General features: G+C 48.2%; 1 protein-coding gene across 3 annotated transcripts in view; it reads right to left on the reverse strand.

The window, feature by feature from the left end:
- MTMR4 (myotubularin related protein 4) overlaps positions 1-20,239 on the reverse strand; it is a 68,260-nt gene that overhangs the window by 27,407 nt on the left and 20,614 nt on the right. The window contains exons 1-7 of one of the 3 annotated variants that reach the window (XM_035342919.1): positions 16,010-16,512; positions 13,508-13,597; positions 10,895-11,011; positions 10,110-10,192; positions 9,718-9,884; positions 8,276-8,372; positions 1,021-1,134 (exon numbers count right to left, since the gene is read on the reverse strand). In XM_035342919.1, coding sequence (XP_035198810.1) covers positions 1,021-1,134; positions 8,276-8,372; positions 9,718-9,884; positions 10,110-10,192; positions 10,895-11,011; positions 13,508-13,597; positions 16,010-16,060 — 719 coding nt within the window. In that variant the 5' untranslated portion in view covers positions 16,061-16,512. Of the gene's footprint in view, positions 1-1,020; positions 1,135-8,275; positions 8,373-9,717; positions 9,885-10,109; positions 10,193-10,894; positions 11,012-13,507; positions 13,598-16,009; positions 16,513-20,239 lie in introns of those variants that run through there. The other 2 variants (XM_035342917.1, XM_035342918.1) reach the window with 2 other exon arrangements.

A 20,239-nucleotide genomic window follows, 5' to 3' on the forward strand; every position in this document is an offset into this window, starting at 1 on the left:
TTTAGCAGTAGTAATCACAAATACAATTAACTTCTTAGCTGACTTGGCTGCAAAGAGGGGAAGGCTCCATGCAATAACCAGTGCTCATTATTACTTCATTGTAGAATTTAGCTCTTGTAGAAAGAGCATGCTGTTTTGCCAGCATGTAGCACAAACCATGTAAAACAAGGATGTAGAATTAGGGTATGTGTAAATTTGATGGTTTTGTTTCCTGGCTTTCTTGCTTTCCTTTGTAATGCAGCTCTGATATTTTCAAAGCTTTTTATATTTGGATTTAATAATTGCTAACACCGAGTCTGATGCTAGAAACCACAACATACATTACAACATACACCGACTGGGTGAGGTATCTTCCTGCACACCTATGCAACCAACTTCCCATTTGGTACAAACATGTCAGCCTCCTAGAAGACATGTTTAATGAGAAATCAACCCCCTGCCCTGAAAAGCCCTGCTTTATTTGCTGCCTAGCCTCATGCATCCTCACATATAGGTAATTTTTGGGAGGCTGCTCTGATCGGGGAAGAGGTACTCTCTGTGTTTACCAGTTATTGAATCAATGATGTTCAGCCACAGGCAAATATTTCATCCTACCTGTTACTTAAATGTTTTCAAACTCTCACAACTTAGTCAAAACAGGAATGATTTGCATGTGGGTACTAAAATGTATATCAAGGCTGTGATAAGTTGTTGATGGAAGGGCCATGCAGCAGGCTCATTTTGGCCAAGACTTCTTTTCAAAGTAACAGCTAGGCACACCTCAATTTGTGACAATGTTTTGAAACTCAAAGAGAACCTGAATTTGACATGGGATTCTTGCTGCATCTCATACAGAAAGAAAGTCACCCCTGTCCTCAGATCTAACTGAAAGCAGGAAAGAAACAGCAGATACCAAAGATTTTTCTCTCTGGGAGAACATCCTGCTTTACCATCACAGACCAAGTTCCTAGACCTGTCTAAAGGGCAGCTACTGGGGAGTCGGGGAGTGCACTGGTTTGCTTTTTTTTTTTTTTTTTTTACCTGTACACAACCACAGGGATCCTCTTCCACGACCTAAACGAAGCCACATTCTCTAGCTCCTTATCCGTGATCCAGACAGGCACCAGCAGCTTCTGGGGATAACTGGAACAAAGCCTGGAAAAAAGATAGCAGCAAGGCAAGATGAGAACTCAGTGACCAAAATACGTACTAGACAAGTTGTACAGAGGAAGAGTGCAGGAGCAGTTCACATTTTCCCAAGCTCTGCATGGCTCTTCCTCTTCATATCTGTCTCAGTACAGTTTCAACACAGGAAAAGTAACCCATAAAATGCTGTCAAGAATGAGCTAGGAGATGATAGACTCCCTTAACATCAGGCCTCACCCCTGGGCCCATGCCAAGTATCCCAGCAGTTCCCAAGGATGCCTTTAGAACATGCTCTGGATTTAAATGTGCACGAGGGTTTAGGGGAACAGTCATTGTGTGTGGGGGGGTCGGTTTTCTTGCAGTACTTACAAACCCAGAAATGCACACTATGTTTAGTAAATGATTATCTGGCACTTGTAGGAAACAGGTCACTACTGACAAGCTTTACACACCTCCATGACAAAGACATAGATCTCTGCCTAGAAAGATGGCAATCACGGTTTGGTCTGTTCTACAATAAAATGATACCAGGGAGATCTAAAATAATAACTTATTTAGTGAGGTTATTATCTGAACATGTGCCAGCAGTGACATAAATGTGATGGGCAAGTCCCTACCAGTCTGGTCAGCTGGATGAACTCCAAGCATCTACAGCTATAGCAGCGGGGACACAACTCTTTAAGAAACAGAGCTGCAGTAACAAAGTGCCACATCTAAATGCACAGAAGTTCAAAGCAGTCTGGCTGAAACAGAAGTTGGGGGGGGGGGGGGGGGGGGAGAGGGAGTGGGGAACAGGCAATAGGATTACAAATGCTTAACTCCCTAAACGTTAAAAGAACAATTGCATTGTATGTTAACAGTAGGACAAGATAGGAGCCAAGGGAAAGATGAGGAAAGCTAAATAGCATGCTGGGGAAAGGGGCTAAGAGCAATGCAAACAAAATGAAGCACAGGTGAAAATTCAGGAGTGCAGGGGCTTCCTGGTTACTGCAGCAACTGCTCTGACCCTGGGCTCCCAGCATGTGGCTGCATGCAGGCAGGCAGGTTGCAGGCTTCAGAGAGGAAGCACTGCCTGGATGCCAGACCAGCCAAGCCCCAGCAGCTTGGGCAGACAAAGCCCTGACAAGAAACATCAAAGAGCAGTCTCGGCTCCAGGCTATAACCCACATCTTTTCGAAGGAATGTTTCAGGGCAGACAGGAAGCAAACTGAGGAGGGTGAAACTATCCAGTAGGTAAGCTCCAGAGGGTGGCCTGGTGCTCCCCTCAATCCAGGCTATCCTAGCTGATGGTACCTGGTTTGTGATGGTAGCAAGGATCTTCCTGACCCATTAGAAATGTCACTTCACACTGTGTCTAGACAGCTTCTCAGAAAGCCCCGGACAGAAGGCAAGGTTGGTCTATGGGATAACAATAGGGCATGGAAAGATAATCCAGTAAGGAAAATTTAAGCTGTTGGGTAAGAAGCTGAAGAAAGAACATCTGTGTGTGGTAGCACTCTCTGGAGTGCTTCATGTTCCTTTTGTAAAATTGCTCAGGAAATCAGAAAAGCACTGAAGTGTGATCAAGAACAATGGAATGTCAAATATGATTAGTACCTATTGGGATCTGGGGGGATTTTTTGAATAGCCATGGCCTGTAAAAGAATGGTCTTCATCTAAATCAAAACAGAACCTGTCTCCTGGCACTTCAGATGAAATGCTATGGGAGATGTCTCAAAAACTGGGGAGAAAAAATACAAGAGTGTTTCAGTACAGGAGCATATCACAGAATCACAGAATCATCTAGGTTGGAAGAGACCTCCAAGATCACCGAGTCCCACCTCTGACCTAACACTAACAAGTTATCCACTAAACCATATCACTAAGCTCTACATATCTTTTAAGAGTTCTTTTAAGAGTTAAGCCACAAACTCTGTAATCTTACAAAAACAGTAAGGATCAACTCAATATAATTCAGGTTAGGACACAGGACAGCCTCAAGAAGTTAAGCCAAATTTAAGGAGGGTGCGCAAAAATTGGCACTGAGATGAAGACCTGTGCTCCTAAGGCTAGAGGACATGAAGAGCCAGGATAAAGGAGTATGTTGGCTTAACAGCACCTTATAATCTTCCTTGCCCCAAGTTTAACAGTGGTACCCTAGATTTCACAGTAGAAACTTTGTATGAAGACCAGAATAGATTGATCTAACTAAGTCCTTGTACTGGGTCTGGCTGGGATGTTAACTTTCCCTGCAGCAGCCCATACAGTGCTGCGCTCTGCACTTGTAGCTAGAACAGCAGTGGGATCACACCGGTGTTGTGTCTGCTGCTGAGAAGTGCTGGCACAGCATCAGGACTCTCTCTGACCCTCCTAGGGGGTGGGCAAAAAGTGAGAAAGAAACATCAGCAGGGCAGCTGACCTAAACCAACCAAAGGGATATTCCATACCATATGATGTCACACTCAGCAATAAAAGGTGGAAAAAGGAAGAAGAGGGGAGGGGTGGGCTCTCGTTGCGAAAACGTCTGTCCTCCTCCCGAACACCGGCTACGTGCGTTGAGGCCCTGCTTCAAAGACGTGGTCAAGCATCGCTCATTTGTGGGAAGTACTTCCCACTCTGTACTTCCACATAGCCTTTACTTGTTTTGTTTAGTTATTCCCTTTCCCCCTTCCTCTTCCCCTTTCCCTTTTTTTCCCTTTAGTTGAATTGTTTAATTAATAATAATATTTCCTTAATTATATATATATATATATTATTTTTTTTCCCCTTTTTAATTAAATCATCCTTATCTCAACCCGTGAGTTGTTCTTTCCTTTACTTCTTCCCCTCCTCATCTGAGGAGGGGGAGTGAGAGAGCGGTTGTGGTGTTCAACTGCCTAGCACAGTAAAACCACCACAGTCCTGTCTGTTCCAAGAAAAAGTGAAGGTGAAATCGTGAGGCCAAGAGTTGCCAGCATCAACACACATTGCAAGAAGTGCATGGACTGAAATCCCCAGCCTAAAGAGAAACTGGATAGTACTAGGGATACACTACAACCACAGGAGCATGGCAGCAGCAACATCTGTGACAGGCTGAAAGAGAGGCTGCAAGGGCAGAAATTGCAATGGCAGACTTGCATTGCTTCCACATAAAATACATAAGCATCGTGATAACACATTAGACAAAGGCTACGTTTTTAGAAATGATCAGTTGCTTCTTGGTGGTACCAGCCAAATAATACAAAAGATATATAACTCTTTCTTTGGTCCTAAGCATGCACAAAGCTGCTCTAAAACAGAGGAACTGAAAAATGGCTTTGTTGCAGTGATCATTGCACAGTAGAAGTCAAAATATATTAAAAGACAAAAAGTTTCCCACTGCAGTAGAAGTCTGTTTCAGAAAGGGGAAAAGATTAATTCTTATATACTTCAAGAGAAAGTGAAAGGAAATAAAGTGAAACAAAAAGCTTGCAGTTGATGTGACGCTTAATTAAATATGCTATTCAATGTAACAGAAAACACATCAAAAAGGATCAGAAAGAGCTGGCAGAGTTGGTGAATGAAAGTAGCATTTTAGAAATACAATGACATCCTTCAAATAGGGGAAATGTTTCCAAAGGACACAAACCTGAGAGGAGCCAAATGTGAATCTCAATTAAAAAAAAAACAGTAAAAACAAGGCAATCATCCAGTTTTCAAGAAATGCCCTATTAAGAGATTAAAACTATGAAGACATTTTCAAACACCTCGGAGGTCTGATAGATAAGCAAGGTCACAGCAGAAAGTCAAAACTATCCACACACTGGTGATCATTGGAGGAGCACACAGAGAAAAAGAAGTTGCCAGACCTATCCCTGTTTTACAAGGGACAAGGCACAAGAAGACATTAATGTGGAAACTTCAGCAGGGGAAGCTGTAGAACTATCTGCTAGGAACGAAGAGCAACTAATCAGCAGGACTAGATAATACCCAACATTGCTACAGCAACCCAAATGCACACCAGGTGAATGATTAACCGAGATGCATAATCTATTGCTTACACTGGCTTGGGTGCCAGAGGAATGAGAGGTGGCAAACTCGGTATCAATTCTGTAAAAAGCTCTGGGGCGAATGTGGGAAACCTCTCGAGTCTGACTTCCGTACAAAGCCACTGACTGCACAGTTGGTGCAAGGGTAAATACAGTGCACTTGGGAAGAGTCAACATGGCTTTTGTGGAGGGAGGTCGCATGTCACGTATCTAGAGCTTGCTGGAGGCACCACTGAACAAGTAGATACAGCTCATGAAGCTGACAGTGGATTTGGATTTTCATAGCTTTTTTTTTTTTTTTTAAACAGGTTGCTCAACAAAGACTTGAAAGAAGCTCCTCTTGAGAAACAGCAACTCTTGAAAAGCAAGAAACAGTAACAGAACGTAACCGGTTATTTTTTGTGAGAAAGGGAGTCCCAGAGGAACAGGGACCCATGTTTGGCCCTGTGCTGTGTAATGTGCTCACACAGCACATGGAAAGAAATGAACAGTGAAGCAATGTGACTCACCGAGGGGTGGTCTGTAACACCTCTGTGACCATACTGACCCAAACTAGCAAATGGAATGTTTTTGAAACTGTGAAGTTAGATCGCAGAAAAAGGCATTAACAACACTAATGCATAAATCAGCACTAGCCACACCTACAGACAAGGACAGATGAAGCATCTTCTTGCCACAAAGGCAACAACCATCCCAGTGAGAGATCCTCCTTCACAGAATGCAAGAACATGAAGCATCACCTTTCCCATGAAAGTGGAGGAAAGTATTAAGATTTGTAGAGAAGTCTAACAAAATAAGACAAACTATGAATTAGGAGCAGTCGCAGAAACGAGTAGGAAACGTCATATATCTTCAACAATACCACAGCACTCCAGGAAGTTTTTTCTCCTAAAATAAAAAATAAATAAAACCGTAACTATAAAAAGATCAAAGCTGAAAATAAGCATCAATAGGAAAAGAAAGGTGAATTCCTTTGATTTTTTTTTCCTTTTGAAGGAACTGTGTGTGCATCAACCCTCCTAGCATCATGGGCAACATGAAAACAACTTCTAGCTCAGACTGCACGGGTGCATTAGCTGGCGTATGTCAGAGCATGCACAGTTCTCTGGGTGTACAGATCACTGGGGATGTAAAAGCCATGGAGATATTATGTAATATTTTTATTATTATTGTATGCTGAAAGAGTATAACTTTTATCATGACTGAAGGAGTGGTTATTATATGCTTGTATAGCTCTACTTTTATGATGGCTGTCGCCAGGAAGAAGATAATAGTTACCAGATAAGAACATCTCGGAACAGACTTGAAAGACAACGAACAAAGTCATTACCTTGGAGTATCCTGTCTCTAACAACATTGTTTTGTCAATGCTGGGAAATAAAAGATAAAAAGGACTATAAACAGTTAAAAAGTAACCTGATTCCTGTGAATAGAGGCAGGTGGTAATGATCAAAAGCCAAGGCAGGATTTAAAGACACACTCCCTGGAGCAGCAAGAGAGAACTAGTTTCTGAGTTGCACAAGCAAATTACAACACCTTTAAGATCTTGGGATGTCTGCTGAGAAAGGAAGCTGAGACCTGCCAGGATCCCCAAGGAGGAACTCAGCAGACCCAAGGAAAGCACAACCAGGCCTGCATCCAGCTTGCTAAGGTTTGTTTCAAGTTCTTTCTTCCCTGGTTTGGTTGAAAAGCAAACATCTGTCTTCAGAAATATTGGCCAGTAGCAGTGCGTTGCTGGTCATAACTCCCAGGAAGCAAACCACAGGTGGTTAATCTAAGCTGGACTTCCTGAAGCAGTCAGAAGGAAACACATCCAAAAGTCTAGCAGTGAGGGAAAGCCTGGCTGCTTTTAAAGACACACAGAGACTGTACCTGCGGCACAGACCTACCTGCTGTGCATTCTGAAACTGAGCAGTTCAGGAAAACAATTATTTGAAATTCCTGGAAAAACTGTGTAAATGCTGTCAACAAAGTCACGTAACAGTCCAAAAGCAAAAATGTGGTATGAATAAGAAGAAAATAAATCAAAGCCCAAATAGATTGCTTGATGCCTGGATTCCTGAGGAAGCACAGGAGAGAAGGTAGCAGGCAGCAAACTGCAAAACTCCACAGGGATTTCCCCAGGTCAGCATACCTGAGGCTTCTCATGGTCTCCACAAGAAACTGGAAATATAAAGGTGATTGGGGATGTTCTTACTGTCTGAGATATATAGAAAAGACTGAGGGATACCAGTTATTTAAAGCAAAGGATTTAAGTGAATGCAGAAATGAACGTGTCAGTCAAAGCTTAATAAAAACCTGTTGGCTTGATGCCACCTTCCGCAAAGAATGCGGAAGTGCCTCTCCAAGAGCTCTTCTCCAGGAGCGGAATCACAGGCGAGAATCACTGACGTGCTGGGTTAAGAACCTTCCAGAGATCTCCACTCCAACCTCCTGCCCACAGGGGAACCACATCCAACACCAGATTAGCTGAGACCTGAAATGCTCCAAGGATGGAGACCTCCTGCCTCCCTGGGGCACTTGTCCCAGCAAAGCACCACCCTTCTGGGGAAGGGCACTTCCCCCATGTCTGATCTGAGCCTCCCAAGCTGCAACTTGAGGCCAGTGTCCCTTGTTCTATTACCTTCCACCGCCAAAAGTCTCAGGCCATCACCTTTGTAACTGCCCTGCAGGCTGTTAGCAGATCAGCCTCTCCTTCACCAGCCTGAATCAACCCAGCTCTTCCTCCAGACTTCTCAGTACCTTGAGAGCCCTCCACTGGCTTGTCCCCAGTTTCCTGACACAGGTGAATAGCTGCCTGACTTTATGCAAACTTCTAATTTTCAGTGTGAGCATTTTAGAAAGACTGACCAGAAAGGCAGCCCTAGGATGGATGATTTCTCCAAGACCCTAGATTGCCTTCAAGGATAAATTATGGCCACCACATTATAAACTACTTGAGTCAGCATTTACAATTGCTGCTAGCTCTGATGTTTGGAGTATACTCCTTCTTCAAGGAGGAAAGAAAGGGGATCTGGCTCATATGCTGATCTGCCTGAGGGTTATCAAGACCTGAAAGGAAGATTAGCTGGAGCCTGACTCATCCACTGCTCTGCATGGGGATTGCGAAGGGAAGAAGGAAAGGAAAGAGGAGAGCGGGGAGAGCCTAGTGGTGAAACACTCACTTGTAATTGTTGTTGATGTCAGAGACTCGCCAGACATTCTGCAAGTCAAAGCCCATCCTCACCAGCTCCATCTCGAATCGGTATCTTACGTGGTCTCCTGGAATGGTAGAGCACAGGGTATTTACTGACAGCTAAGCAGAACTGATAAAATTTAAACATCAGTGGCAGCTCCATAGCAACTATCACAGGCTGGAGAGAAACCACGGGACAGCTGGACAGCAGGTTCTTGATTCAGAAGCCAAGAAGACTTGGCCCTTGCACGGGTTCCTCTGCTTATTTTGTCAAGTCAGATCACCTCCCAGTCTCAGCAGCAGAGAAATAGCCTTCCCCTTTCAGTGCATGTTTTGGGGGTGGTAGTGTTAATTTCATCTGCGTTTCCCTTCTGATGGAGATGGCTTCCAAAGCAGATGTTGGGAAGCCAATGGCAGAGTATTATGCAGCCCACTCCAGAGGCAGTTTTTTCAGACTGGTCTCTCAGAGGGTGACTCAGTTTCCTCTTATGTTTCAGCCTCACCTTACAAATACTGGATGTCTTTGGTGCTCAAGTATCACATCTTGTTAATAAATACATACTGAAATGTTATTTGCCTCATTCATATCCTGCAGCAGCAATTTTTGCAGGTAAATGTATTTATATTAGAGAATAGTATTTTCTGTATGGGAAAGACATCAAATACCTCCTAACTGTTGGTGTTTGGGGCAGAACAGGAACACATACCTTTTTCTCTACTAATATCTTTTTGGTACCTCTTTCAGATATACTATTCATCCCCCATCCCTCCATCCAAACCTGGGCTTATCACTCATTTTGATTTCCCTTTATTCATGTTGAAGCTTTTCAAAGAGCAAGCAACTGCAAGTGAACTTTGTGTCCCAGGAGAGGGCAAACTTCCAATCCACACGAGGGCACTACCACAACTGTTTTTCTGTTTGTGGATTGAAACATTTCATTTGTGCCTGAGTAAAAATGAGCCAGACATCTCTGCAGATTTGATCACAGGAATGTCATGACATTTCTAAGCACTGGAGAAGAGATGCAGATGGACTGATATTAATGATGCTGCCTCAGTGCTGATGACATTTGCTGTCGAAGGACAAGACCGCTTGAGCTGTCTCATTACCATGATGAAAGTACTAAAGGATGGGACGTTTTCTTAATTCACAGGAGAAAGGGAAAAGGGGACGTAAGTGCTGCTGGCTCAGAATGCTCCTTAGTGTGCTTATTATTTATCGTTCCTTTAACTGTCCGTGTTATCCAGCTGCATCTGGACATCAGCTGGATGTCTAGGCTAGGTACAGGATGGCCCTTAGCAAGATTAACTTGAGCTATGGCCACAGCAGAACGCAAGACACAGCAAGACATCAGTTTATGAACAATAGTTCATGTTGCATTGCTGTGCTTCTGGACAAAAAAACAGGAAGCAGATGGGCCAGGAGCTTACCTGGACGGCAGAGATGGGCATGCTGATCTTCCTCATCAACACAGACTCCTAAGCACCACGCATGGTAGGCAAATGCAAAAAGGTCCTCAGGCTTTGCAGGGCGGGCAATGGCTCGATTTAGCCTCTTCAGCCACTCCTGGCACTGCTTAAAGGTGGAAAAATGGCACCTGCAAACACAAATGCAAATCATACTCAGTGGGTACATAAATCCAGCTGAGACAGAGATAGGGAGCTCTGCTCTGCTTAACCAGAAAAAGGAATGAAGCACCAAGTCCTAGAAAAAAACAGAGTAACCTTGACCATAAAGAGCTTAATTCCAACGACAGAACAAAGAGAGACGCCAGAGCTGATCATGGCAACTGCAGTGGCATCTGTAGGATAGCAACGGCTACCTGATCACTTTGGAGTCCTTGCAGACAATGTGAAGCTGGAACATATCCCGACACTCCACGCTCTCCATCATCCTCAAAGGCACCTGCAAGGGACAGAAGCAGTGCATGACAAGACATCGTACTAGCAGAAACAGCCGCCCAGCCCATAGGCCCAGCACTCCCAGCCATGGCTCTGTCAACAAACATGAGCTCCTAGCCCAAACTACAAACCCACTTCAAGGCTTATGAAGCTTCATGATCCAGCATAGAGTCTTCTTCAAGGATTACTATTCTGATTTCTGTTCTGTCCTTGGCTAGTCTCCCACCATCGGCCGGTTACTGACTAGATCACAACAAGATAAACACAGGCAACTGAGCTATTGTAGCTAAGGCTACATTAAAAGATGGCACGTCAATACAGTGAGAGAAAGCCTCAGGCTCCCACTGGCTGACTCTAGGATGCTGATACCCAAATAACAGAAGTGCCAGGTAGACCGGCCTCTGGCCTACAAGAGACCTTAACAAGTCTTAAAACCCCTGAGCTTAATGCTGGACTTCAAAATGAAGAGCAAGGGAAAGACCTAATTATCATCTATAGGAGAACCCCATCTGCCCTCCAAAATGCAGCAGCAGGACAGCAACTGCGTGACCAGCAGTAATAAGAGATGTCAGGCTTGGCATCTTTTAAGAGGCACGGTTCCCAGGCTGCAAACCATACAAATGGCTTATGCCTCCCCCACTTCCCATCCCAAAATACTGCACGAGATTACAGTTCAGGAAGCAGGAATAGGCAGATCCAGACTTACATTGATCACAGAATCCTTAAATTTGATATGAAGCCGGTAGTTGGAGATGGCGATCACAGCATCGTTGGCGTGGCCAAGGTACTCTACCCCCTCGCCCTGCAACACAGTGAACGGGACCTGGAAAGGAGACACCCCTAGTTAGGACACATGCTGAGCACTTTGCACACCATTAATGCCAAGAGCCACTCTTCCTACTGCCTCCACAATGCATCTCCTGTGGGAAATCACATCAATGTGCTTTTTGTGCGCTGCTGAGAGCAGGTACAGCACAAAACAGCGCTGGTACCCACTGCCCAGCCCCGCTGGATAGCTCTTCTGCCAAGGATGCCTCGGGAAGCAGTGAGCAGCTGCAGGCAGGCAATTACTTGCAGAAGAGAGGTGTGCACCACAAATGTTACGCGTACCGACCATGGGCACCCGGCTGTGAGGGTGCTGCATGCAAAGTGGGGGCTTTATGGTCCCCACTTCTTACAGAAGGTCAACATAGTGCTGATGCAGGCAGTGTGATGAAGGGAACTACCTCAGACACAGCCTGAGCTGAGGAGGAGCCTCAGGGAGGCTCTGCACAGTGCCAGACGCAGCTCGATGCTGCCCGAGTCCTCTGTCCAAGGTGCAGTCATGCACGTGATGCTGCTGCACCACAGGAGCAAAGGGGGCTCTTGGCAGCCCTACAGAACCCTTGGGTACTAATCCAGGTAAATAAATGAAACAAAGGTTGGCACACTTTCTGCTAACAAGGCTGTGAAGGAATCTCTGTGTATAATGTTTTGTAAGACTGAGGAAACCGTGATGAAGCTACCTGTATTATTATTTTTCTTTTAATCTAGGTAGCAGATAAATCAAATGTCTGTCTGTTTTTCCCTATCAGCCGAGACATGCTGTAGCTATTTTTAAAACAGGGGATCCTGGCAGATAGCCAAGACTAATGTGTGGTTGGTTTTCTTTTCCATTTAATAAATAAATAAATAAATAAATAAAATAAAATAAAAGGTGGAGCAGCCTGGAATTCATCAGGCCTCTTTGCCCTAGCTAAGCAGGCTCCTTTTTGTTCCCGGAATGCCACCTACACCAGGTGATTTTGGTAACCATTTATGCAAAAATATCATAACTATTTCAGCCAAAGCCCTTCACTTGCCAGCCAGGGGATCTTACGAAACAATTCATTTTACTGTAATTAACACAAGTCAAGCCATGCTGTCTTTATTTCTAAGCTGTATCTAGGGTTTGGATATGCCTGAAAACTGAATGTCCTGGATTTCAGACGTGATGTGTTGTGCAAGTGACAACTGTCCTAAAGAATTCTCCCTTCTTAAGTTACTTGAACAAAAATAACAACCTTAGGCTGGCACCTATCTGAAAACCCTTTAAAATATTAATTATTTGACATTAAGAAAATCTTTATTTCTGCAGTCTATTATGCATACTTGCCAATGCTGTCTTTAGTTGGCATGTATCTTGTCTGCTTATGTGGCTCTTTCACACAGCAACAGAAGGGAGAGAGATTAGCAATGGGATGGTAAAGCTCCAAGAACTGACAGGGGAATCCTGGAATAAACTGTCGGTGCCTGAATGCAGCTTGTTATTAAGTTGATGGCTCCCTCCCTTTCAGACTTCATTTTATATTAAGAGAATAAAAATCACTATTCTCTTTACTGAATGCAAATTATCCTTTGGGAGGGGCAAACATTATGGTCCTCCATGAAGACTACTCAAGCAGGCTGTGCTCTTCTCCAGGTGCTCTCATTTCAGAGCCACCTCAGAAGCTCCACCTTCGGGACACCGACCCGCAGCCTCTGCACGCCTCCCAGCCCATGTTTCGTCTTTCCCAGCTGTCACATTTCAGTCCTTGCTTTTACCAGCATTGTTTACTGAAACAATGCCAATCCCTGAGCATCCTCGACCATTGCAGCAGCAGTAAGAACATACATGGTGTGCCTGGCTCTGGCCATATGAGCAGGATGACTAGCACTGGGACAAGGTGGCAGTGGACTGTGCTGAAGAAGCCAGAAACACTGGGAGGTTCGGCTCCCTCCGCCCTTGTTGCACAGCAGCAGTGGCACCTGGGTCTCTTTCAAGGGTCTCTTGCACCAGGAGGTTGGCACCACCCAGGTTTCTCTTTCCATATGGTGGTTTCTCTTTCCAACAGCTCTGCAGCAGAAAAACGCCGGGAGCAATGTACGTGAGAGTCAGATCAGCTGTTGCAATACGGCACGCTATTGCCATCCAGAGCACAGCCTAGCTCCGATATACTACCTGTCCCACAGAGGGCCTGCCTGCTGCGGCGTGATACAGCATCATGGATCCTCACCGCCAGCATAGGTGGAGGGCAGGAAATACCCAGAACAGCGGTGTTGCATCATGCTTAAGCTGTATCTGACCAGCAGATGTGATGCCGTGTGAACTGCAGCATCCTGGCACGGCTGGAAAGGAGGGGGAGGAGGCACCGAGCAGCTGCCCACAGCCTCCATGCACATGAAGGGCTCACTGGTGCAAGTGTGACCTACAATGCTGGCCAAACTGTGGCCTCTGGAGCTGGAGAAGTGCTCTCTGATTTCACGCTACAGAGCCTGCCACATCCTGAAGCGGATGGTTTCTGTTTTCTTACTTCCTTACCTGCAATGACTCTTCCTCCTTTACAAGCTCTTTTGGGGGGAACAAGTCCTTGGCCTGGATGTACTCCAAACTGGGAGGGCCTTCCTCACCCTGCATCACAAACAAAACACACATTAAGAGACAGACCCAAGCCAGTGCATGTTATGAAAAGGCAAAATCAAGAGTTCTGGACACTCTTGGCACCCCAGTGTGCTGGGGATCCCCTGAACCTGTGGATGAAAATGCCTGTTCTGCCTCCAGACCAAACCTCTCTGATGCTGCGGGACCTCAGCAGTTTCTCCTGCTATTGCAGAACACCCCAGCACAGCAGAAAGCTGACACAGGTCTCTAAATCTGTCTCTTCTAGCCATGTGCTGTTTGGAAAGCTGAGCAGATACACCTCGATGATGCACAGCATCCTGGAGTGATGTGACAGTAACTGTGACTTGTCACATCGAATGTGACCCCATGAACTTGGCATGGAACCACAGCAGAAATGATCCCAGAGGGTTCCACCTACAGTCCAGCTTCAACCTACTGTTATTGCTCCAAAGAACTCCTTTCTTTGGGGAACTTTTCTCACTCCTGGCCCAAAGAAACCTAGGAAGAGCCTGAAGTTTTATTTGAGGAGAATATGAAAGTGTGAAATGCAAACCTACAATTGCCTCAAAGTACACCCAATTCACAGCAAGCCTTGCAGACGGGTGACAGCACCGAAGCAGGGCATTGTCCCTCAGGGCACCTGAAACTGTCAACCCTGCTCAGACAGAAACTCTGGGAAGGCCGCCAAGGTCTCAGAGAGGTGGTCTGAGAGGACACATGGAGCCTCGACACACCACCCTTGGAGAGGTGAAGAGTGTCTCAGTTTGGGACTAGCAAATCTTCAGTCGCTCATGAAATCCTGGTCCTAATTTTCAGCAACCCTCACCCCATGTTCTGCCAAACCACCAACACGCTGCATGAACGAGTGGCATCCAGACGCTCAGCAGAAGACACTCGCCGCTGAGAGCTGAGGGTGGCGTTAATTCCAAGAGCTGAAGTACTTTGTTGTAGGAACATTTCTTCAGAGTGCCCCTTGATCTCTCAGTAGTGCTCCTCTACAAGCTCCAGCAGTTACTAGGACATACTCTGCTAAGCATTCAGTAACAAGAATTTTAAATGAAATACTTTTCTGATTAAGTTCCCTGAGCTAGAACCCCAAATTTTGATCTGAGGAAATAAGAACCCTGCTCAGCCATACTTAAAATGATGCCACATCCCGTTACGTTTTCATCAGAGATTAAACAATCACACAAAAGTGATTCGTGTATGCCCTGAGGGCCATGTCCGGCACTGAACACAACTCAGAACCCCAATCCTCCTCTGAAGGCTCAGCCTGCGGCCCCCAGCACCCCAGAAGCAGGGCCCTTCCAGCAGGCACGCAGCGGTGGGACAGCGAGTGGCCTGTAGCCGCGGAGGAGGCCTAGATGGGTCGAGGCTGACTGCCCACAGCACGCACGACACTTGGTGTTGATCCCAGCTGGAGGCAGAGCCACTGCACCTCCTCACCAGGTCCCTGCACATTGCTGCGAGGGGCGCAGAAGGCCGTGGGGGCTCAGGGTCTCTCCCACCACCAGCCCCTGCTTGGCTGTCAAGGTGCTGGCCTGGGAGCGGAGACCCTTGTCTCCCACCACACAGAGAAATCCCAGTGAGCAGAGTGAGCAGCAGGAGCTAGAGCAGAGCAGCCTGAGATCTCCACCAGCCTGGGTGTCCTTGAGTCCCTCCCCACCCGCAGCATGGGTTGGGCAGGAGGCCGAGCATCTCTGCATCTCCTGCCCAGCCCCTTCCTGAGGTGCAGCAGCAGCTCAGGACCCCTCACTTGTCACAAGCCAGTGATTCCCTGAACCCATTTGGCCATGAGTCATTTTTTTTTGGGGGGGGGGGGACGACAAGGGGATAGGGGACAATGACTTCCTGCAGGATGGGGCATCAGATCTCCTCTGAGCAAAACTGCTTTCCCAGAAGGTAAAAAAGAGAGAGCTTGGGGACCCCTCCATCAGCATGGCCCGCAGGGAGGGTCAGCACGGGAAGGGGGATCACGCACCCCGGCCTTGCACTGTGCCCCTGGGGTCTGCTACTCCTGCGGGGTCATTTTCCAGCTCCAGGCAAGGACCCACCGGGGCCTTTGGCTGACTCAACCCGCTGGACTGGCAGCTGCTGTGTCCTTGGGCTGGGGCCAGACAGCACAACAGCCATGGCAGGGACCACAGCATCTCGCAGGGCATGTGGAAGGGAGGAGAAGGGCTTCCCCCTTCGCAAGGGAGAGGCCAGCGGGATGCAGCAGCGTGCCGAGCCAGGAAGATGTGGGGCAGGAGGACCTGCAGGCAGCCTGGCCTCAAGGACAGGCCTGATCTGGGGCGGGCGGCTCAGCACGGGGGCTGGAGAGATGAGCTGGCTTATCGCCCTGCTTGCAGGCATGGAGCAGACGGGGAGGAGAGGAAGGGGGGGAGGAAAAAAAAAAAAAAAAAAAAAAAAAGCACTTACAAAGCAGTTGAGCATAGAGCAGGAGACGCGGCCTGGCAGACTCATGTTCATTTCCAGAGGCGGCAGCTGGGCTGGGCGCACGCAAGCAGCATCTCCTTCCTTGGGCCTTTTGCTGCGGCCAGCAGCGGCTCCTGAGCCCTGGCGCAGGGATTTCCGCAGCCTCCCTGTGCCTCGGCGAAGGGCAGGAGCATCCCTGCAGCGGGCAGCCGGAGCAGGTGCCGCGCTCGGCTGCGCTGACAATGGAGGGAGGGAGGGCGGAGGACGGGCAGACTCCACCTACCTCCAAGGGAAGCGGAGCAGGGCTCTGCCATCCAAGCGTCTCCCTGACAGACGAGACAGAAAATGGAGAGGCCGACGGGGATCACCCCTGCTCTCCCCGTGCCGTCCCCATGCGCACAGCCGGCACCTGGCCGGCGAGGACGCACGGATAGCAGCCACGCGGCCCGCTCCTCGGCGGGCTGCCGGGAGATGCAGTCCGGGCCTGGCGCTCCTCCCCAGCAGCACCTGGCTCCCGCCGCACTGATGGCGCGGGTGGGAATGCCGGGAACAATAGCGGCGAGAGGCTTTGTGCTCAGGCCCGCTGCCGCAAACCTTTGCTTCGGCCCCCAGCAGCCTGGCGGCTCCCTGCCAGGCCTGGGAGGGGAGGACAAAGGGGCTGCCCCGCTGCTCCACGGGGGTTTGGTTCCCCAGACTTTATGTCCGCGCTGCCCGGCAGCTGCCAGGTGCAGCGATTTGCGGGATGTCTGGCTCCTACCGGCTCTCCTGGTGCTTGTTCTGTGGCATAGGCAACAGCATGGGGCCACTGGGTCCCCTCGTTGATGGCCTGGGCAGTGGCTCTGTCGGGGAGCTTCCCCACCAGCAGTTTCACAATGGTTGCGGACACCGAGCAAATGCCTCCGGTGCACGAGGCACTGCGGGGCTGAACACCCAGCCCCATCCCCTGCATCCCCAGGGGCTGACTCGCTCTGCCCACCACTCCTCATATCCCTGAGCAGACCGGGTTGCAGCCCAGAAGCCACAGGACAGCTGCCTCTGGGGAAATGCCATTCCCATAATCAGCCCTCCGCCTCCTGCCACATTGAGGTGGCTGGGATTATCTGCTCTCCCCTGCCCTGCTTGGCACGGGCAGCAGCAGCACCGAGCCTGGACAGCATCCCTCCTCAAAACTACTTTCCTAGCTGCTGCTTTTGAAGCCAAAGGGTAAGAATCGCACCCTACAGAGCCACTGCATCTTGGTGGCAAAGATCAGCATGCTGGAAATAAAGAGCAGAAGTGAGAATCTTTTGCTTGAAACACAAAAGGAACATCCAGCCCTTCCTCAGTCCTCCAAGGCCCCAGGCCCAGGTCTTCTGCTCAGACCAGCTTGTTTCTTCCTTGGACCAGAACACGGCTTTGGGCTCCCCAAGGACCCACTTGCCCCACAGTCACCACAAGACAGCTCTAACTGCCAACACCAACACAGCAGCATCTCAAAAGGTTCTCTCAAGTCACATAAAAAGACTTGGGCATTTCTCCACAAAAATTGTTAAGGGTTAGATTGTTTTGAGCTGCCTTGCTCAAGGGACAGCTTTGCAACACCCAGATGTGCTGTCCTGTGTCACTGCAGGGCAGCAGGGCCCAGGCAATGAACTCCCTCGCTGGGAAACCAAACGAACCAACTACCCCAAAGACCGCACAGGCTACACTATTTGGATGCTGAACAAAAGCATAGAGGAAGAATAAGCCACAAAATCCCATTAACCATTACCATTGACCATTGGTACCTGGTGGGTGCCACAGTAGACATTGCCTGGGCTCAGAGGCCCTTGCCTCCACCGGGCACCCTGGGCTCTCCTCTAACGGGGCTGCCTGGCAGGACGTGCAGATAGCACAGCCCAGAAGGCATCTGTGCTACATACGAGGTCAACACATAAGGAGAACAGAGGTTTATGCACAAGGTTAAGGATTTGTGTTGGCCAAATCTGAGCGGTTCCCCTGGGGTACTCCTCTTGGGTGAGTGCCAGAGGTCTGCTGAAAAAACAGAGAAGCAAAAGGTGGCAGAAACCTTTCATTCTGGAAAGAAAGTATAGCTATATAAGACATAAAACAGATTTATTTATTTATTTTTTTTTCCCTCTGATGTGCATCGGGGAAAAGCAACAAAATACATCTGTCAATAGGTGAAGCACAGAAGTCTCTTTGGCAGAGTCAATGCACACATTGCTTTTTAACGTACTGAGTGCATAGAATGTACGACTTGTGTTTACAACATACAAAATTATGGACAAGGCAGGTAAGCAAGCTGCTCTGAGACTTTCCAGACCAGCTGGTCAGGACACAGGGCTCAGCTCAGGGCCCAGCACAGGGGCTGCTTCCAGCTCAGGTTGCAGAGGGACCTTTACAGACCTAAGCTGCAGCTGCGCAGAGTTAAGAGGTCGCTTGTCAGATCATTACTTTGAATTTCCAACCTAAGCTGACCTGGACATCCACAAATAGATTTTCCCCTGCTTCAACTGAAATATTTTTGCATTTGCAGCATTAGAAGAGGACTTGCACACAGCTCAGACTTGCGCCCAAGAGCCAAACCTGGGGCTGAGCAGACCCAGCCCCAAGCCTTAGCAGCACGTCAAAGGCCTGCAGAGTTTCAAACTCCAACACTTTCACCTCTTCCTACTGCAAATTTAGCCTCCTGAGTCATCCCAGTTCACAAAGTATCTGTTCTCACATCCATGCAATCAAGCAGCTGCAGCACCGGGCAGGCTCAGGGAGCGCAGGGTGCCGGCAGGCTCCTTTTAGCTGGCTTAGCTCGAGGGATTTTCTAAATGCCAAGTCAGATGTCTCCCCAGCTGAGCAGCTGGTGTTCTCTCCATTATCACTAACTACCGTATGACTGAACTGGGAAGACAAGGTTATTTTCACGTAACTGGGCTCCTCCGAGTGTCGTGCACATGTACATTTATGCTGAGGAAGAGAGAAACCTCCCGCATTTTTCCCAACCACAACAATCCTAAAGGCTTTGTGTACTTTGAGGAAGAGAGGAGCTGAATATAACACAGTCAACACGTTCATAAGGCTGATTAGTAGTAATTAACCCTGTTTTCTCCCACTAGCAATGCATATCGTTCATGTTGTGCTGCTCCTCCCACCCCTCTGTGCAGCTCCACTCACCCACTGCAGGTAAACAGCTTGCAACCTGCCAGCGGTCCCAGAAGGGATTTGGAGGCTGCATTTGGATCCATGCTGGCAGCACAGGACTGCTGCCAAGGCGCTGAAATTTCATGGCCTGGAGCTGGTTAGTGCCCTGAATTACATCCCAGTGTTAAAAGCTGGCCCAGCTCTCTACAGGACAGGGAGAGTGCAATGCTGTGAGCAGCAAGCACCCGCCTGCCGAGCCACCTTGCAGCTTCCCTCCTGCTACGCGGGTCTACAGCCCAACGCCCCCTCCCAGAACAAGAGGCCACAGGAGCAAAGTCTGCAGTGCCTCACAGAGTGCAAATGAAACACTGCAGGGCTGGTAACCCCTCGCCATGTAAAACATGACTGCAGAAAGGTGGAAGCAAGCAACTGAAGGGTGGGAGGACGAGAAGAGCTCCTGGCCCCTGAAGGATGCCACCACCATCACCCTGATCAGACTTCTGAGAACGGGTCCATCTGTCCCAATCCTAACAGACTCCTGTCCTCCATTTCACACAACAACAGTAAATACCCTCACATCAGGCAGAGGGCACCACTTCTACCACTTCTAATAATTAAGGGTGGGCTTTTTGTCACTGCAGTGTTATGCTAGGAGAGAACCCCTGCGGACGGGGAGCCAGGGCTGCTGCACAGGATGGCAGAACCGAACCCACAGCCCTGCCCCCAGGGCTGTCCCAGCCTGCCTCCAGCTGGAGAAAAACAACAGGGGAAAAAATGTGGCAGGGGGAGGTAACTGCCCTGGGCAGATAGTCCCATGTCCTAGAAGTCAAAATTTATCCTCCTGATTAGCACAGATACCTACACCAGGGTGAGATAAATTGCTATACTGGGGATCTACATGAGCTGATGCAGACAGCTGATGAGCTGTGGCCAGGGGGACTTCTTGTTCTGCCTCCTCTGCTTCTTTATATGAAGGGCTTCTTTGTTTTGGGTCTCTCTACAAAAACAGTTTATTTCCTCAAAGCTTAAAGAGGTCCTTGGTGAACCAAAAGGCTGCTAAGCCACTGAGATAGCCTTCCAGAAATAAAACCTAAACTTGTGTGGAGAGGAGAGGTT

The sequence above is a fragment of the Oxyura jamaicensis genome, chromosome 19 (assembly GCF_011077185.1).
Source record: "Oxyura jamaicensis isolate SHBP4307 breed ruddy duck chromosome 19, BPBGC_Ojam_1.0, whole genome shotgun sequence".
NCBI classification, from domain to species: Eukaryota; Metazoa; Chordata; class Aves; order Anseriformes; family Anatidae; genus Oxyura; species Oxyura jamaicensis.